Source organism: Brassica rapa, chromosome A03 (assembly GCF_000309985.2).
Source record: "Brassica rapa cultivar Chiifu-401-42 chromosome A03, CAAS_Brap_v3.01, whole genome shotgun sequence".
Classification (NCBI taxonomy): Eukaryota; Viridiplantae; Streptophyta; class Magnoliopsida; order Brassicales; family Brassicaceae; genus Brassica; species Brassica rapa.
The window spans coordinates 23,989,978-24,008,982 of NC_024797.2; the positions used below are offsets into that span (position 1 = coordinate 23,989,978).

Genomic DNA, 19,005 nt, shown 5'->3' on the forward strand with positions numbered 1-19,005 from the left:
TGTATTAGGATTGACGTTAGGGAGACAAACGACAAAAAAATGTATCAAAATAAGAATCAGACACCTTTAGTCTGTAAGAAGACCAACCAGATTAATGTGCTTCAGACTTTTAAACGTTTAAAGGTGAACTACTTTATTGCCAGATTCAAAGTTTGAAGGAACTTAAAATTGGAACACAAACTCTTGAATGTAAAATATTCTTCCATACAAATGAAATTCTTGAATTCTGACACCAAATCCACACAGAAGATATACCATTCGAGCAAGCAAAAAAAAACAAAACATAAAAGCAGATCACCGGTAACGACGGAGAGAGAGGGAGTTGTTCTTCTTCCAAGTAGCCCTGCGGGAAGGTCTGTTCTTGTGGTTTCTGTGACCCTTTCCACGAAGACCACGATTCTTCTTTCCCTCTGAGGTGAGCCCTCTCAGTTCTCTGTGTTTGTGCACTGGGTTGCAGATCCAGTTGATCCTTGGATCATTTCGGACAGCATTGTGTGCAGGGTCCACAAGAATAATCTCGTAGTACTTGTAGGTAGAGTCCTAAGTAAATCCGAAACAAACACACCATTAATCAACATAATCAATCATCACAACAGCAAGGTTAATAAAACAAGTTATTATAAATGTCTAATAGTACACGAGTTAATCACATTATCCAATAAACAGATCATATTTGACAAGTAACTGAAGGTTTGGTGCTAACCTCATTGAGCCAGTAGGAGTTAACGACCCTGAGGCCGCCAAGTTTGCGACCAGCACGTTCCTCAGCAACAGACCTCTTACTGCGCTGGAATTTGAGCTGTGTCACTCCCTGGTTAGTGGGTTTACCATACACAATACCCTTGGGAACAGGCCTCTTGCGACCTCCACGTCTCACACGAACACGGTAAACAACAAACCCCTGAACACAAATAACCAAATAGTTGGTCAACACATACCAATTGAACGACAAACAAAAAAAAAATTGAACCATATAACTTAATATAAAAAATGTATCAAACTTTGACAAGAACAGATTCCACAGTAGATAAAGAGTTGTTCGGTCAGAAGAGTGAAATGATTTCGCTGGTCTCAGGAAGTATTCTATCATGTTAACGCAGATAAATCTACATGTAAAAAAGAAGAATGCCTACGTGTCAAGACACCGCTTGACCAGCTTATTACCAATTAAAAGGTTGATTCGATAATACCAAAAACTACTGCAAATTTTACAAAATGATTCGTGTAAGACATAACACGAACACTACACAAAGTTAAATATTCAGATGAATGGATTATTAGAAATGTAACAATCTTTGACAAGAACAGAGTCAAAAATAGATTAGAGATCTGTTCGGTATAAGATTGAATCAATTTAGCTAGTCTCAGGAAGCATTCTATCATGTTAACGCAGACATATGCCTACGCTTCAAGATACCGCTTAACCAGCTTGATTCGAGATATAACTAAAACAAGTGACAATTTTTTTGAAGACAATGAAGAAGAAAAAGACCTGCTTGGCCTTGTAGCCGAGACGACGGGCTTTGTCGGGACGAGTAGGCCTGACGAGACGGACAATGGAAGGCTGCTGGCGATACTCCCAGCACCTAACCCTCTGCACAAACCTCATCACATCCGACTGCTTCTTCCTCCATAGCTCTGATACATACTTGTACGCTCCTGCAATTAAAAAAAACACACATTTCTTACTTCTTAGCTAACTTATCATAAAAAAGAACATGCATCATCAAAATCCAATGAACATAACAAAGAGAGAGAAAGACGTACCCATTGCTGATCTCCGGCGTCGCAGTCACTTGTTTCAGCTAGGTTTCTGCTTTTATATAGATGATGATTCAGTGTGGAGCTAGGGTTTACCTCACCTTTAGTAAGGCCCATTAGCTTTCTTTATTGGGCGTTTGCTACGCAATTGGTAAGGCCCATTAAGAAAAAGCCTTTTTGGCAAGGGAGGGTGAGCGTTCGGTATTTCGGATTTTCGGGTATTTTGGTATCAATACTATAGTATTAAAAGGGAAGGAGTCCTAAAAAATCTACTTAAAACAAGTCATAGTTGGACCATTTCATTTAACTAGAATTCCTATTATTTCTCATACTACTAACTTAATTATTCTTCATTAAAAGCAAATTAATCATAAAAATTGGTACTAACCTAATTATCTACTTATACGTTTACTATATACGCATTATTCCATCATAAATATTTTGAGCTAATATTAAATAATGTCCACCCTATATTTATATAGTATATGGTTACTTGTGATTTATTTAATAGATAATACCTTCGAAGACTATAAACAAAATATAATATCTATTGTAAAAAATACATTTTTTACAGAGATGAACCATTATTTTATACTAACCTTATTAACTAAACTGATTTGATTAACCATGTTATATATATGAACACTTCAACATTATCATTCACAAACTAAACGATGTTTGTCACAGCTTAATATTCCAAGTTGGTTGTATTATTTTAATACCAAACCAGTTCCTATAAAATCCATAGATATGATTATGGTCTACATAAAACCGGTTCAATCTTTTCATCTGCTATATTTTCAGAAAATGACTATTTATCTTCGGTTCTGTTAGATATTTAGTCTAACCAATTATAAATCGGTTAGTGATAACTTCTAAAACTTTGAAAACACTTTGTTATTTATTAACACTATATCAATACTTTAAAACATGTTAGCAGTAGAATTGTGTTTTAGAACAAAATCTACTTATTTTAAAAGATAATATTATTTTGAAAATAGTTTTGATACTATGTGTTATATTAAACATAGTTATATATATTTGAAATAAATAATTATATACATAAATTATACTTTTGGTTAACTAAATTATTTATCAACCAAATAAAAATATTCGGGTAATTCAAGTTTTCGTGTTATCCTGTTTATAAATAGTATTTTTAGGATATGTGGTTATTTAAAAATTGAATGTAATTAATATTTTTAAATATATAATTTTTATTTAAAAATTCAGGTACTCATTTGGTTCTTTGTTCGGTTTCAATTTTTCGGTCATAGATTTATGATTTGCTATATTATTTATGTAATTCAATTCAATTTTGGTTTTTCAGCTTGGTACGGTTTGGTCCGTGGTTTTGGATAAATGTGCTCAAACTTATACACTATCTTATATAGAAATTCGTTTACAATATATTTAATTACAAAAACAAACCCGCGCTTTCCAAGCGCGGGTCAAAATCTAGTACAGGTATATAATTCATTCGGGTATTTTTGTACTTCGGGTCAGGTCTAGGTATTTTTAGTTCGGGTTCGGTTATTTCGGACCAGGTTCGGATATTTAAATTTTTAAGAAAAAAATTTAATTTTTTCATTTCTCAAATTTCTTGTATTTAAAAATATAACTTTCACTTAACTAATTTTTATTTTTAAAATATTGAATAGTTAATAGATTTGAACGTAACATTTTGAAACTAAAAAAGACATTAATTTGTTTTTTTTTAATTTTGGATGTATTTTAAGGGAAGCAAATCATTCTCTCTATAATTCTATGTATATCATATAAACTTAAAGTATGTGTAGTATCAATATAAATATTTTATATAAAATGATAGATTTAAACTAGAAATATATGGTTAATTATACATATATTTTGTTATCTTCGGATATCCATTCGGGTTCGGATATCCAATATCTCTTAATTCAATACCTGTTCGGATGTTCTGCTACTTCGATTCGGATTTTGATTCTGATTTTTCGGATCGGGTTCGGGTGCGGCTTCGGATATCGGATAAAGTGATCACTCCTAGTTCCCACCTTTTTTCTCAAAACCAGATCAGATCGATGGCTACAATTGCAAGAAGTAGAAAAAAAAATGTTATTGGAAAATATCAAAGAAAACAATACAAAAAGATCATTAAAACGTTTATGTTACGCCCCACGTAGAATTCTCAAACTACTCAAAAATAATAATACTATAATAAATATAAAAGTTATATTTAGAAAGTTATAATTTATTTTTTTTTAAATATAGAAAATATTTTTATTTTAGAGTTTTATAATATTAATTAAAATATAATAGATATATTTTAGCATTTTTATAATTCCAATTTAATTTTTTTATTGAATATTTTTATTTTTGTATTTATATTGTTTTGGAAAAAAAGAAATTTTTTTTATCCTCCCGCAACCGCCCGCAACCGCAACCGCAAACGCTAGGTGGAACCAGCTTTTGAATTTATGAGGTTCAGAGCGATTTAGAGTGGTTTGGAGCGGTTTGGAGCGGTTTGAGCGATTGTTGCGAAACGCCAACAACCGCTACCAACCGCAAAAGCTGCGTTTGCGGGTGGTAGCGGGAAAACCAGTCATACCCTTAAACACCTTGCAAAAGAGATGGAAGCCATTCGCATTCCTCTCGCGTCTTAATTATATTAAATTTATTAACCCCATGCGCCATGGGGAGCTGAAACGATTCGCATTCCTCTCGTCTTGGGTAATCAACCCTGGATGCTTATAAAGTTGTGTAGCTGCACTGTTGAAGTACATCGTCCGTGTCTGTCTCTCTCTTGGTGCAACTCAGAGGGGTAAATACTTAAACCATTTTGGTTTTTATGATCTTTGATTACATTGACTCCTTTCGTTAATGAAAGGGTTTTTTGATTATTTAATTTTACAAATTTAGATCTGTAGGAGTCACCATCAAGACCAATGGGGGATGACATCAAGTTCACTTGGGTGATAAAAAATTTCTCATCTTTGGAATCTAAGAAAAGTTATTCTGATCAAGTCGTCGGTAGTGGCTGCAAATGGTTAGAACTTAGATTATAACTTGTTCTCTAATGTTTTCTTCCGTTTAAGATTTATGTGAGCATTCTGATGTGATGGTTGCTGCGTATTTTAAGAAAGTAGAATTTGTCTTTTTGTGTTTTCGTCCAATTTAGATTTATGATCGAGGACATCAATAGTTTTACATGGGTTCGGCTTGCAGGAGTCTCATGGCCTACCCCGGTGAAAATAGTAAGGCTAGTACACTGTGTCTGGCTATTTGGGTTAATGATGGTCCAAATGTGCGTTCTGGGTGGAGTGAACACGCAAAACTTTCATGCACTATTGTTAATAAAAATCCAGAAAAGGTCTCTCAAATGGAAGGTGAATAATCTTTCTACTCTAGCCACTTTTGTTAGGCGGACTTTTCTGTACTATGGGACTTTTGCTGTTTCTGGAATACCTGGTCTATCTGTAAACATTGATGTCATTATGAAAGCAAATCTGTTTTGTTATTTTCAGAAACATATTGCGCGGAACGCACAAAGTGGGGATTTAGATTTATATCTATAATTCCCCTTAGCGAGCTGGAGGACGAAAATGGTGGGTTTATTGTTAATGGAGAAGTCAAGATTGTTGTGGAGTTAGAGATTTTTGTGTTGGTAAAACAAACTCTGAATAATACAAAGCTGAATGATAAAGGTGATTTGGTAGATGTCAATGGGTTTCAAGTTCTTCCTTCACAGGTAAGCTGTGTTCAAACTCAAGAAACGGTATTATTTACTTCTCTCTTAAAAAAAAAGTTTTATCAGTTAAACAGCTCATATAAATGTGATAAAGTAATATCCTTTTCCAATTGCAGGTAACATTTGCGAGGCGTATTTTTGAAAAACACTCTGACGTTGCACTAGTACTCCGTGCAAAGAACAAACATCTGAGGACAGCATGCATGAATGTCCTACTTTGCCTGATCGAAACATTATGCCTGGGACCTGGGGAGCTTTCCAGTGAAGATCTGGTGGAAGCAGATAATGCACTTGCATACGTTAAAAATGCGGGGTTTAAGGTGGATTGGTTGGAGAAGAAGCTCACGAAAGTGAAGGAAAATAAGAAGATGGTGCATATTGGTGAGACTCGTATGCGAGAGTTGGAGGAAGAACTGAAAAACCTTAAGCAAAAGAGCTTGGAGGTCTAAGCTCTGTTGGAGAAAGAAAAGGCAGATGTGTTGGCCACAAAAACTCATCTAACATTGGACGATTTTGTCTGACTTGGGTCCTGCTTGTTGTGTTCTGCGTTTCAGTCTCTAGGTCTCTGTCATAATGTAATGCACGCAGTTTGAATGAAAAGCAAAGTGTTAATTAAGTTAGCTATCAAGCTTCTATGCAGGTCCATTGTTTATGGGGTTTACACTTCATCGATGAAAACAAAAATCTTGATAGCTTAATAAGCTACTTTCTTTTGAATCTGTGAAGGTTGTATGATCAAATAATCCGTTTCACTGATTCATAAGCCTTAGACTGTTCCTCCAACTCACCAGAGAAGAGAGTCTTCAAGTCAACACCACATAGTAGTGACGCCAAGTACATAAGATCAATAACTCGAACAGCAGAAGTGATACAAGCGACGTAATGTCTACATTATCAGCCATAGAAAAGTACCTGCGAGCCGTAAGTAGCTCAATAGAATGATTCCAAACCGAGACTCGTATCTCGCTCGGACTCAAAACCCTAAATTTGGACAGCTAACGAGAGCAACAGCGTGATGATCAAGAAACCGGAGGAACAACTAGTGTCCGGTTAAGAATTCCCGCCATTAGGACAGCGTTCGAACTCCGACAGCTGATTACATTTTTTTCTGAATATCTTAGCCCATAATAGGACAGTGGCATGGGTAGACATACACATTTAATTTTTGTTTTGGTTCGGTTATTTTATTCTCGATTCTTTATTTCTGTGTAAACTGTTCGAATTTTTATAAAATTTGTTTCGGTTATGACTTAATTTGATTCGATTCTTTAGATTCTGATGTAAATATTGGAACCGGTTAATATTTTTAAAAAAAATTGGAGCAAAATTCATGTCTGATTTGATTTTGGTTCGGTTAAGATTTTTTGGGTAATTTGAACAAATACCAGACAATTTGGATTGTTCGAGCAAAATATAAGTAAGTAAAATTGTTAAGATAATATATCGGGTAATTCATATTAATTTATATAATTCAAATAAGATATTCGAATAATTCAATTTTTGATAATTTAATTTATTAGATTTTTTTTGAAAGTATATATAATATTTAAAGTATATAAATTGTATGTTAGATATTCAAATAGTTTTGATTCATTTAGATATATATATAAAAGAAAAAATTACTCTCATAGACACTTTATGAGTTTGTATTAACACAATTAGACACTTTATGCTTGACAGACACTTTCTTGTTGTCTAAAGACAAAAATACCCTAGTGACAACTCATTATCTTACACTCTCTCCATCTCTCTCACGTGCACCCTCTCTCCATCTCACTCACGATACTCTCTCTCCAACTCACTCTCATTCAAAAGCAAGAAAAAAAAACCCTGAAAATTTAATTTTCTCAGATGTCATCTCAATTCACAAACCATAACCTTCCATTACATCCTTAAATTCTCAAATATAGACCTTTAGCGAATTGGAGCTGGATTTCACTGACATAACCTTCTTTCTTGGCCTTAACAAGCTTGGCCGGCGGTGACGAGTTGAACGCGACTTCAGATTTGGAGAGTTCGGTGAGAGCGACGAGCTTTCTGGGCTTGTGGTAGAACCTTAACAAGCTTGGCCGGCGGTGACGAGTTGAACGCGACTTCAGATCTGGGATTGTGGTAGAGTCGCTTAGGAGATGTGAGTTCCTACGAGACTAGTTCCGATAACAATGGTGGTGGATACTGTAAAGATGGGAGACGTGAGGGTGAGGGATACAAAAGTGGAGGCCATGGTAGAGGTGGCGGTGGATAAAACAAACATGTTCAAGGTGTATTTTTAGGATTGAATATCCATGTCCACACATATTTGTTCACCAAAGTGGCTTACACAAAATACATGTACATAAAAACTACACGGTATGCATAAAGTACTTGTCCACAGATACTAAGAAATTATGTAAGATGATTAGGAATATAAGAACTTGTCCAAGAAAACACATCCATGAAACTTAGTTCATGAAACCTCATCCACGAAAATTTTAAAGAAATTTTCTATATTTTTTATCAATCCATGTCCACATCTTTTTATGTTCACGTATTTTTCTTACATGTTCACAATTTTGCATCCACACTTTTTATGTCATACATTTTTTTTATATAATTGTTGAAATATATAAACTATATATATGAAAATGGATGTTAAAATATAGAGAAAAACAAATTATAATTTATTGTAATAATTATAATTTCTTCAAATGTCTTAAACTCTGAGAAAAAACAAATAAAAACACAAGAACTTTGCAAAAAGAACAAAGAAAAAGTTGAGAAAAAATAAATAAAATAAAAAAATGCAACTATCCTCTAGTTTCTCTTAACCAAGCGTGAGGGGTACTGCTGTAAAACCACAAGGGGTGGAAGAGGATAATGTGTCCCTCAAGTGGGAAGTGCCTTATCTTGTCAAAAAAGAGAACAATGTGTCTGATGATGTAACGCACTCTATATAAAAATAGGAACTGTTCGGATATTGGTAAGTTCTAGTCTGATTGATCAGTTCGGTTCTTCAAATCTCAAGAAAATGCGTAGGCCTAGACATGGGACTCTGTCTCTCCCAAGTCCCCACCCAACACTATGTACATTTGTTGTTATGATTATGAACTATAAACTGAAAATAACAACCAGCGGGATGACACAATAAGATATCTTCATAAGAAACTTATTGTAATAAATCCTAAAATGCTAAGTAGTTTTAATACATCTTTGAACGAAATCAAGGGTTTATGCTAAACCAAAACGAAGGCGAAGGCCCATAACATTTTTCTTTCTTTCTTTTCCACCCTAATAAACAAAGCTGAACTAAGCAATTCAAACAAACCTAACTAAAACAATCTTTATAATATAACCAAGAGACCAGCCCTGGCACCTGTCTGCAAATTGTTGTTGTTGTATAGTCATGTTAATGACAATGAATCACTTGGCTACGGCTACAAATCTGAGAGACCACCGTCCCATCAGGCAGATCTTTAGACAGCATGAATCACGGTGTTCATGTCCGAACCACCACCACTAGCTGGATTTGGATGAAACGCTGATTGCCTTGAAACCGAACCTCCAATGAGTTTCAATGAAAGAGACTGTTCTGATACACCGTTTAGGCTAGACTCCTTGAGGCTGAGCTTAGACATACCAAGAAGTTGATCAACATTAATCGGAGCAGCTTTTGAGTGCACAGCTGTTGGCCTGAGAATCTCGTGAGTCTCCTCCTTCACCTGCTCGGTAACATACACCGGCGCAGCAGGCCATACCGGGAAGGGGAATGAGTAGAATGGTGAGAAGTAAGCCGGATACAGCACAGGGAATGAACCAGGAGTTGGTTGTACTTGTAGCTGCGTTTGGATGGTGTCTTCCGATCCGAAAGAAGCAGAGGCCGTCACAGTTGGTGGCTCATCACCACTAGAGTTGGTGGATTTCATTGACTCACACTCTTCCGTCTCCAGGATCAACGGTGCCGGAACAGAGTCACTGCCCTGCATTGGAATGTCCTCAGCTTCCATCTCTTGAGAATCCATTATCTGCAACATGAAAAGAGAGCCCGCCTTGAACAAGTTACAGAAGTAGATCAGCAAGCAAATGTAGAAACTAACCTCATCAGGAACAATATCAAAGAGACTAGAACGTCTCTTGCGGCGAGAGACATTGGACTGTCTGATGAAATACTTCTGAGCGTGACTTGCAACTTGAGTAGGTGTCCTCGTCTTCACATAGTTCCTGGAGATACCTCTCCAATCACCTTTCCCCAGCTTCTGTAGACCCAACAAGAACATCCTATGCTCCTCTTCCCTCCATGGATTCCCTAAAACAGCATCCCATCACAATCATCATCAAGTCAGATATGATTTATAAAGTCCCACAAAGTTGGAAAACGCGCACCTTTCTTCCTCTCACGGCTAGAGGATGAGCCGGGAACAAAATCCTCGGAGGCGTAACCGTCGTGGTCAGGGCCATCACCGGGAGAGCCCGACACGAGTCCACTCAATCCTGAACCCGAGTGGTGGCTGAGATTACCCATACTGGCACTTTTGCGTATCGAGCCTTCGGTGAGACGAACACCGAAGAGCTTAACACCACGATTCGGACATGTGCGTGAGTTGTGTCCGTTTTGGTTGCAGTGAGAGCAGCGGCGAGTCATATCCTAAATCGGATCTGATCTTCCGCCGCCGTCGATCAGATCGAAGATAATCTCGCAAGCACAGAATCTCTGATAGAAGGTGAGGTACGATACTTATAAAGGGGGTTTATCTGGTCGGGATTTATTACACAAGTATATCAAGTTATCTGCTGTGTCGCATGTTGATTTTTTTTTTCATTTCCTTATTTTCTAGTCAAAGCATTATATTCACTTTATTGTTTTTTTTTCTTTTGGAAACCTTTGAATTTAAACACTACTAATTTGTAGACTTTTTTCGATATACAGTATTCCATTTTTTTCTCAACAAATCTTTTGCATTATGTCCATAAAATTATTGTTAATATTTGACCGAAGACCAAAATATATATGTAACTTTATACTTTGTGATAGTTTTATTGTTGTGAATCCGCTTAATTCAAATTTTGTAGATTGTTGATATAAAAGTAATATTACTTTAAAACTTTTATTTTCAATATCATGTGAAAAGGTGTTTTAAAGTCTAGAACAGTTAATATATATAATGGAAAATATATGTGACAACTTTTTATAATTAAATTCATGTGAAGTATATATATATCTATACTATTATTTGCGAAGTAAATTTTTGGAATCGAGCTCTCACGTTAAAAGTTAGAGTGGTTAATATCGCTTATACCCTTAATAAATAAAATGTATAACTAAATAAAAAAATAAAAAACATAAAAACGAAATTTTAATTTATTTGATTAGATAATTGATTAAAATTAATAATAATAAGAATTATCTAAAATCTGAAAATATAATTTTTAAAAGAGATAATTTATGTATATATTGTATTGTTATCTGAAAAAGTCTTTTATTAAGGGCCTGACTGGTTTAACCGCATCGGTTGCGGTTGCGGTTGCGGGAGTTTGCGGATGCGGGTGGTTGCGGTTTCAAGCGGTTTTAAGAGATTTGTACGACTGGTTCTGCGGTTAGAAATTTGTGTGTTTGCGGGATACTTATGACTGGTTAACTACCAAATGCAGCAGCTGTTAAATAATAAATTAATAATATTTACATTTTATACAATTATAAAAATATCAAAAATAATAATATTATAATAAATATAAAATTTATATTTAGAAAGTTATAGTTTAAATTTTTTAAAAATATAGAAAATATTTTTATTTTAAAGTTTTATAATATTAATTAAAATTTAATTGATATATTTTAGCATTTTTATAATTTCACTTTAATTTTTTTATTGGATTTTTTTATTTTTGTATTTATATTGTTTTGGAAAAAAAATAATTTTTTTTTATCCTTCCGCAAACGCTCGCAACCGCAAACGCTAGCTGGAACCAGCTTTTGAATTTATGAGGTTCAGAGCGATTTGGAGCGATTTGGAGCGGTTTAGAGCGGTTTGAGCGATTGTTGCAAAACGCCAGCAACCGCTACTAACCGCAAAAGCTGCGTTTGCGGGTGGTAGCGGGAAAACCAGTCATACCCTAAAAAGTTACAAACATAAATTATACATAAAAAGTTAAAAACATGAATTATATAACTAAATATTAATAAAATAAAATTCTTAATTATATAATTAAAATAGAATATTGAATTATCCAAAATTTTAAAATATAATTAATAAAAAGATAATTCCTATATATATATTGTATTGTTATCTGAAAAAATATTTTAGTAAAAAGTTAAAACACAAATTATATAATTAAATATTAATCAAATAAATTTTTTTAATTATATAATTAAACATATAATATTAAGTTATTTTAAGATTTATTTTAGTATAATAAATATAGTGTACAAAGAACTTTTCAAAAATTATGAAAATGTTTAAGCCCGCATCGCGGGCAAAACACCTAGTATATGTATATTTGATAAAAAGTTTATACTCGAAACTAGGAATATCCAACTTGGAATATTCGAAACAACAAAAATTTGAAGCTAAGAATATTTGGAGATGGAATATTTGAATTACTATTTCTCTGTTAAGGTCAAAATTTAAATTTAGTCTCTATAGACTTATAGTGTATCGATTAAAATTTTGGAAGTCTTTTAAAGAGACTAAATTAAAATTTTGCAACGGATCTTCAATATTTACTATTACACTTTTTATGTGCTAATAATTTAAAGCCAGATAATTTAGTGATGAAATGTATGAATTTCCCATCAACAAGTTACAACGCAGTCATCATAAACCTACATCTTCTCTGTTACAACTACAAGTAAGTTTTACCAAAAAAAAAACTACAAGCACCTTGAAGGAATTTTAAACATGATTTAAGCAAAGAGGTTCACTTAATATTTATTTATCTATACGTCCTATCATGATTCACGATGAGTGATTGGATTAAGACAAGTATGACCCACTTATCTCAGCCGCGTGGTCACAAGTAGACGGATATTATAAAGGCAAATAGAATATACCATATGACTTTCATCGGATCTGATAGGATCCCCCACGATAAAATCTCAGCTGTTAACGTATTCGAACTTTAAGTTCTCAACATTCTGTGCCCACAGTTTGGGTTACGTTATTGGGCCTATGACACTCAGCCTTTTAAGGGTAAGGGTAGTTTAGTATTGACTTATTGCTTGAGAAACAAGAAACCGACGGATGCCCTAATTCAGTGTAATAGACTAAGAACTATGACTTAGTAAAAGAAAAGGCTTTCATATGTATATGAGAAGCCCATCGATTTATCGGCCTCGCATAATGTTTCAAAAGTAACGAAAAACCTCATGATCGGCCTAACAAATTAGATGGCCCCAGAGCTTGTGCAGCCTAAACCATAAAAGAATGTTGCCATTTGATGACAAAATAGTCATATAATGTTTTGGCCTCTACTCTAACAATGACAAAACAAACATAGTTATATCCATTTAAGCAACGCCATTAATTCTTTGGTCCATTTATTAGCAAATAATCAAGTCGACAAACAAAAAAATCTCTTAGAAGATTCTCATAACTAAGTATGGTGTTTATAATTTATAGCATGCTTAATAATGCATATAGCAGATCTAAATTATATTAATTAAAAACCCTAAAGAAAGTATATTTAATTAAAATTTTGTAACACAATTTTTGTTTAATTATTAATTACTAGATCATTTTGTGAAATTTATACATTTACTATAAAACCTTACATATAATTTTGTTATTTTGTTATTATGAAATTTAATAAAGAAAAGGTCCAATAAAACAAATGAAATGGGGGAAAAGAAGGAAAGACTTGTAAGAAAGAGGAAGAAGAATCAAAAAAGAAAAATATAATAAAAACAAAATTAGAAACAAACGCATGCACCCTCCTCTCCTCTCCTCTCCTCTCCGTAAATCGCCTTGGTCCTTTCTAGATCTCTCTCTCTCTCTCTCTCTCTCCTCTGCTTTCTTCTTTAGCTTCTTAGGGTTTTTGATCTCTTTGCCGTTACAAATCTCCTCCCCAATGTCTACTTCGCCGGCGCATATGAAGAAGTCTCTCCACGGCTTCTCTTCTCCCCTCACCCTTGGACCTCAAGTCTCTGCAGCTGTCACTGACGTCGACCCCAAATCGGACCCATCGCCGGAGACGCCCCCCGTTTCCAACCGAACCGTCGCGTCGCGATCGTCTCGCCAGCCGCGCCTCTCCTTCTCCTCACTCGCTCCGTCGTCCGAGCGCGATCACCATAAGAAGGCGAAGTCCGACGAGAATCCGCCGCGGAGAGAGGAAGCTCCGGCGTCGGCGGAGGAGGAGGATGAGAAGAGGAAGTGGAATCTGCGGCCGAGGAAGGCTTGCGGCGGTTCGAAGAAGGGGAACGGCGCGGTCCCCGCGGAGGCGTGCGGCGGAGGAGGAGCTTCGGAGGCGAAGAGTCAGAAACCAGTCGCGGCGGTGGTGGAGGCGAAATCGAACAGGCAGAGAGGGATTCCGGCGGAGTCTCCCGGGTTAGGCGGCGGCGGCGGCGGGGGCGTGGAGGCGAAGAACGAGAATCACAGGCTATGGGTGGCTCTGTCTCGTGACGAGATCGAGGAAGACGTGTTCAGCATGAGTGGGAACAGGCCTTCTCGTCGACCTCGGAAGAGGACCAAGACCTTGCAGAAACATCTCGATGTAAGTCACAAAGTGTTCGACGAATTGCCTCAAACAGAAGATTACCTCTCATCATTGAATCTGCGAGTGTAGGTTATCTTCCCTGGCTTGTGTCTTGTGGGCATGAATGCTGATTGCTTCAGAGTATCCACTTCTCCCGCTAAGGTACCTTTAGGCTTTGATCAACCAAACTACATTGATCCGTAAGATTGTGTGGAGTTGAAGCAAATGAGGTTTTAATACTTTAGTGCTTACAAAAGAAACCCATAGTTGCAAAATGATACTGTTGCATTGCGTTGTTAATATTCAATTAATGACAAGGAACCAAGTAACAGCTGTTGTATTTCATTTGCAGCGATGATCGGCCCCATAAACATGTCGACAAAAGGTGAAGCTATCTATCATTTTATGCATAATGTTATCCATTGCTTGATTTTTTTGAGCAATGGGAGTAAGTAGTTGGGAACTTGTTTCTGGTTTGTTGCAGGGTAGATAGGAGGGATGCTTGGTGACATGGTCTAGAAATCCAGAATACACAACAGTAAAAGATAGGAAGAAGACATATATCTCAAGAGGCATTGGCTTGTCTCATATCAAACTTAGTAGGAACAACGTTATATAAAGTAAATATGGGTAAGTTCATAAACTATATTTATAAAGAGAGAGAGGGTGGTTGGTTCGATTTTGAGTTTATCGATAATGAAATACAGAAAATCGGTTAGTATGGTGCTTTGTGTAGTTCAATTGAATCTCATGGTGGAGTACATTTTATTTCTCTGTGTTCTTTTCCGTTTAACTTGCCGAAGCAAAGCAACCGTAGTATGATTTAAGAAAAGTTTTGTCAAACCATATAAAGCGAGACTCATAAGGTCTCTCAGAGATATCAGGAAAATCTGCAGTTAAATACTTAAATAGTTATGGTAGTACTGCTTAATTTCATAATTACATCGAAAAGGTGAAAGTAGTTGTCACAAGTGTGAGACGTAGACCACTTCAATTTTTTTTACATCTAGAGCGATGATCAGCCTACCCTAAAAAGCAACCAATCAGCTTGAAATCTTTTTTCTTTCTTTCTGGGAGAGGTATATTATGCCATGTCTCAGAGTTCTGCTGTGAGTTGTTGACGAGATTGACCACAAGGGTAACTGAGACTGAGAGAAGATACAGGGAAGTCTCAAGTGAACGAGAGTCACCAAGTGTGTGCTATAAAATCACCCATACATGATTTGGAATAAAAAAAACAAAAGAGGAAAGTCATTGCCCGAAGTAAACAAAGATGAGATTCGAGAAGTATTTATATTGAACTGAATTTATTTTACAAAGATATTGGCTCTTACTGGGGCCTTTCTCAAGTCTAGCATGATGTGCGATTTCCTGTCCTCCTAATCCATTTTATCATACACCAAGGATTGCCAATAACTTTGGCAGTCAATGAGCAGGTATCAATCAAATCTTGACGGCATCGAGTTGTTCGGCAGTGGGTGCATTAGCAACAAAGTTGATTACAACTTCCTGATTTATTACAATGTCATTAACTCTCTGTCGGGATTGGAGCCTCAACATCGTGATCCATGATTGATACATAAACTAAACATTTAGTATAGGCATTTGCGAAAGAGTTTACTATATACAGATTACCATCTGTATAGTTTTATTCTCCATAAACTCTAAACCAGATATAAAAATATAAACCATAAATCTCAGAATCAATTACGTTTAAGTCTGCCACTGCCTCACCCACAAGAATATGTTGTCCTTCATATTCATGTGACTAAGCAAGTGGCATCTTATGCCACAAGAATATGATATCAAGGATAATCTATATCCGCAAGAAACTCAATGGGCTCTCGTTGTATCCTCAATGGGCTCGAACTCAGGATTTCAAAAATCCAGTATATCTAAGATAACCAATGATAATCGATGATCATCTATTTCTTTTTATGTCACTGTGATTTTTGGGTGTCTATTCGTTTATTTGCATGAGCGTGCTTAGTTTAGAGAAGCTTGTCCCATCAATTATGGACTCCTCATTGTTAATTTATTACTATAATGATGGCAACAATTATATAGGAAGTTTAGGACATATCATAGGTTAACTTTTATGCGTTTTTCTTTTTCATTACTTGATGATTGTAGTCCACATGACTCGCACCGTTTCTGCGTTTCTATAGCGATGCCAAGTACTCATTTTGTCGTTTTATTAATATTTTGATTGTTTCTTTTAGGAAATTAAATACTTAGTTCCAAATCAAAACTTAATCGCTATCACATGTAGTTCAGGCCGACTAATAAGAAAACTAGAAAAGGAGTAGTGTTCAAAGTGGGCTCCTCTTGTTTCTGGAAACCCGATTCACTTGAGAGCAACTCTTTAATGATTACATCACACACACTGTTATAACAGATGCGAGAAGAATAATGCGGAAACATATGATTAAACACGATACATAAATGACATAAAGATTCGGAGTGATTTATCAAATTGGTTAATATTCACACAAAATGATAGGTTTTATTATTGGACATAATTCTATATTATTGTTGTTAGAATAGGTTCAAAACATATATCAACACACACCGAAAACAAATCATAGGTACAATGTAGATATCAAACATTGCACGTGTCTCGCATTATAGACCGAAGATATTCCAAATGATTTTTGGTTAACCGATGAATCCATCACATGAGCAACAGCTCACCCCATTAAATATGTATAAGAATAAGAATAAAATACATACGAGTAGGAAATGGTGTATATGTTTCTGGAGAACAATTTTCAAATATATCCCACTTTGTGGCTTTAGCCAATGTTCAAACGTTTGGAAGGTTAATTGGTTAAATAAAGTGTTCAAAATCATCTGATTAATGTAAAAATAAATAAAATTTACCGTAAGAAATCGTTCTTAAAGGATACTCTAATATAGTTCGACGTGCGTGCTTTGTCCTATAAGTCTTCATACAAATTACGCTTAAGATCTCTCGTCTTAAACTAACGTAAAGTAAAAATTCACGAATAAAAGTTTATATAAATTAACCGCATGGATCCAGCTTCAGAAAGCAACATAATCATCTAGCAGTAGAGGATGACGTTTATATACTCATACCCATTTTTTGTTATAGTTTCAAGATTAGGAACAAATTAGTAAGCTACCTATAAACATCTTCAAAGTTTACATTTATTTGTGATTATATAGCTTAATCATTTTCAGTTATATTTGGATAAGAAGTCGAACATGCATCTTATATATACTCCACGCTTATCTCATCCATCCGCAGACCATGAAGAATTAATTGATGATTTATATCCTCCCTTATCCTTCCTCTAGTGACTGGTGATATTGTGCATTTTCTCAGCATCAGGAGAAGCCTTCTCACTTATACTCGTCTCATTTGTAATTATGAATGAACCTTCTCTTTTAAAAGTTATAAATAAAATCTTCCCATTTGGACATTATTAATTAAGAAAATATTATTTGACCACTGACTGGGGACAACCAAGAAGAGCATAGCTGCATAGGAATATTTGACCATGAATGCACGTGTGGGTGGACAAGAGCACACGAGTGCTTCGCTGTAATGGGTGGTGTGGTTAGCTTAGGAATGTGTGCGCCACGTCCGTTCCACATGGGAGGATATATCGCATGCACGAGCCAACTTGGTCCTTTCTAACCCTTTCACAAAAAAAAAACTTGGTCCTTTCTAATTTTTAACTACAAGCATTCCTTGAAGCTTCTCCATAATTACTACACTAAGTGTGTATTTTTATAGAGAACACAGATTTCCAGAACCATTATTGATAAAACTAAAAATTAATCGTGACGAATGACGATACTAGAATTTCAATAATGGTGTTTCAAAAAAAAAAAATCTCAATAATCACGCAGATATAAAAGTAATATTCACAGAATCTGTATATATTAAAATTGTCTTATATATATCGACCGAGTATCAAAAACTGATAAAAAAACATTTATGCGAAACGTCAAATTGGAATTATCTTCTTTTTACTGCTTGGACTTTTTCTTGCTCATTATATCGATGCCACTGAGGCACTGACTATCTTTCAAGTATAATAGATTTTAAGCAATCGAATTATTACATGTTCGAGAGACTATATAATATTCGAAAACATAATAGGGAACTAAGAGCAACCACATCCCTGGGACATTTATGCAAGTCCTTAGATTTTTTTATTAATATTTGTAGGTTAGAACTTTTTTGTGGGACTTTTTTGAAATTTGTAATTATTGGTAGGACTTTAGGTTGGTCCTTAGGTTAATTATTTAATTTTAAATAAGCAGAATTATAAAATATAAGAAAAATCATATAAGTAGTTTAAAATTGGATAACTAATAAGAAAAACAAATTTATTTATTTAATAGAAAATTAGAAACATTTTATTACATTCCATTTATTAAAAAAAAAGATTTACCTAAAAGCAAACATACATTTTATTCATTTAAAAGAAAATAAAATATTACATATTATTATTTTGAAAATGTCCGAATTTATCCCATATATGTTCAATCAAATCATTTTTTAATTGTTGATGGGTATGTGAATCTCGGACTTCTTTCCGACGACCAATTGCATTCCCAGCCTTTGTAGGCCTTTTTACGGTAAACGTAAACTCCTCATCTTGAAATTCTTCAATAGTGTCTGAATCTCGTTCATCTTCAACAATCATATTATGGAGTATGATACATGCCTTCATAATATTTCCTATTTTTTCTTTGTCCCATAACTTAGATGGATTTTTGACAACTGCAAATCTTGCTTGTAGGACTCCGAAGGCACGCTCAACATCTTTTCGAACTGATTCTTGGTATGTAGCAAACAATGACTGCTTTTCGGTTTG

At 35.0% G+C, this 19,005-nt stretch overlaps 4 protein-coding genes and 1 long non-coding RNA gene across 11 annotated transcripts; 3 read left to right on the plus strand and 2 right to left on the minus strand.

Moving 5' to 3' along the window:
• Positions 1-152: 152 nt before the first annotated feature.
• On the minus strand, positions 153-1,892 carry LOC103860908 (60S ribosomal protein L15-1). The gene is made up of 4 exons (XM_009138591.3): positions 1,768-1,892; positions 1,493-1,659; positions 704-901; positions 153-540 (listed from the first exon to the last, which is right to left on the minus strand). The coding sequence occupies exons 1-4, from the start codon at positions 1,769-1,771 to the stop codon at positions 295-297; spliced, it is 615 nt and encodes a 204-aa protein (XP_009136839.1). The 5' UTR covers positions 1,772-1,892; the 3' UTR covers positions 153-294.
• On the plus strand, positions 1,666-3,899 carry LOC117132839. Its single transcript, XR_004456462.1, has 3 exons — positions 1,666-1,951; positions 3,224-3,228; positions 3,788-3,899. It is a non-coding gene; the product is annotated as an uncharacterized LOC117132839 (long non-coding RNA).
• A 254-nt stretch (positions 3,900-4,153) lies between these two features.
• LOC103860910 (MATH domain and coiled-coil domain-containing protein At3g58210) lies at positions 4,154-8,299 on the plus strand. The gene is made up of 4 exons (XM_033288151.1): positions 4,154-4,786; positions 4,966-5,126; positions 5,265-5,488; positions 5,605-8,299. The coding sequence occupies exons 1-4, from the start codon at positions 4,686-4,688 to the stop codon at positions 5,935-5,937; spliced, it is 819 nt and encodes a 272-aa protein (XP_033144042.1). The 5' UTR covers positions 4,154-4,685; the 3' UTR covers positions 5,938-8,299.
• A 305-nt stretch (positions 8,300-8,604) lies between these two features.
• LOC103860911 (transcription factor KUA1) lies at positions 8,605-10,562 on the minus strand. Of its 2 annotated transcripts, XM_033288149.1 has the most exons (4): positions 9,848-10,562; positions 9,562-9,770; positions 9,355-9,489; positions 8,605-9,324 (listed from the first exon to the last, which is right to left on the minus strand). In XM_033288149.1, the coding sequence occupies exons 1-4, from the start codon at positions 10,104-10,106 to the stop codon at positions 8,941-8,943; spliced, it is 987 nt and encodes a 328-aa protein (XP_033144040.1). In that variant the 5' UTR covers positions 10,107-10,562; the 3' UTR covers positions 8,605-8,940. The 2 variants fall into 2 exon arrangements, with proteins under 2 accessions (XP_033144040.1, XP_009136840.1); XM_009138592.3 differs by having other exon boundaries at positions 8,605-9,489; positions 9,848-10,555.
• Positions 10,563-13,295: 2,733 nt separating this feature from the next.
• Positions 13,296-14,926, plus strand: LOC103860912. Of its 6 annotated transcripts, none has more exons than XR_004456458.1 (4): positions 13,296-14,170; positions 14,243-14,383; positions 14,420-14,537; positions 14,637-14,926. XR_004456458.1 is itself a non-coding variant. In XM_009138595.3 (4 exons), exons 1-3 carry the CDS (start codon positions 13,385-13,387, stop codon positions 14,508-14,510), a joined length of 864 nt encoding a protein of 287 aa, XP_009136843.1. In that variant the 5' UTR covers positions 13,310-13,384; the 3' UTR covers positions 14,511-14,537; positions 14,642-14,926. The 6 variants fall into 6 exon arrangements, 2 of the variants coding, with proteins under 2 accessions (XP_009136843.1, XP_009136841.1); XR_004456459.1 differs by having other exon boundaries at positions 14,642-14,926; XR_004456456.1 differs by having other exon boundaries at positions 14,243-14,382; positions 14,505-14,537.
• The last annotated feature ends 4,079 nt before the right edge of the window (positions 14,927-19,005 follow it).

Bases quoted from the DNA above. Each gene is read 5' to 3' on its own strand.
- LOC103860908 (XM_009138591.3), bottom strand. The intron at 902-1,492 runs GTCTTTTTCTTC...ATTTGTGTTCAG, and splicing joins TCGGCTACAAGGCCAAGCAG to GGGTTTGTTGTTTACCGTGT. The intron at 541-703 runs GTTAGCACCAAA...GGATTTACTTAG, and splicing joins ACTCCTACTGGCTCAATGAG to GACTCTACCTACAAGTACTA.
- LOC103860910 (XM_033288151.1), top strand. From the start codon at position 4,686: ATGGGGGATGACATCAAGTTCACTTGGGTGATAAAAAATTTCTCATCT. The intron at 5,127-5,264 runs GTGAATAATCTT...TGTTATTTTCAG, and splicing joins AAAGGTCTCTCAAATGGAAG to AAACATATTGCGCGGAACGC. The intron at 5,489-5,604 runs GTAAGCTGTGTT...TTCCAATTGCAG, and splicing joins TTCAAGTTCTTCCTTCACAG to GTAACATTTGCGAGGCGTAT.
- LOC103860911 (XM_009138592.3), bottom strand. From the start codon at position 10,106: ATGACTCGCCGCTGCTCTCACTGCAACCAAAACGGACACAACTCACGC. The intron at 9,771-9,847 runs GTGCGCGTTTTC...ATGCTGTTTTAG, and splicing joins TAGCCGTGAGAGGAAGAAAG to GGAATCCATGGAGGGAAGAG. The intron at 9,490-9,561 runs GTTAGTTTCTAC...TTCATGTTGCAG, and splicing joins TTGATATTGTTCCTGATGAG to ATAATGGATTCTCAAGAGAT.
- LOC103860912 (XM_009138595.3), top strand. From the start codon at position 13,385: ATGCACCCTCCTCTCCTCTCCTCTCCTCTCCGTAAATCGCCTTGGTCC. The intron at 14,171-14,242 runs GTAAGTCACAAA...CTGCGAGTGTAG, and splicing joins CCTTGCAGAAACATCTCGAT to GTTATCTTCCCTGGCTTGTG.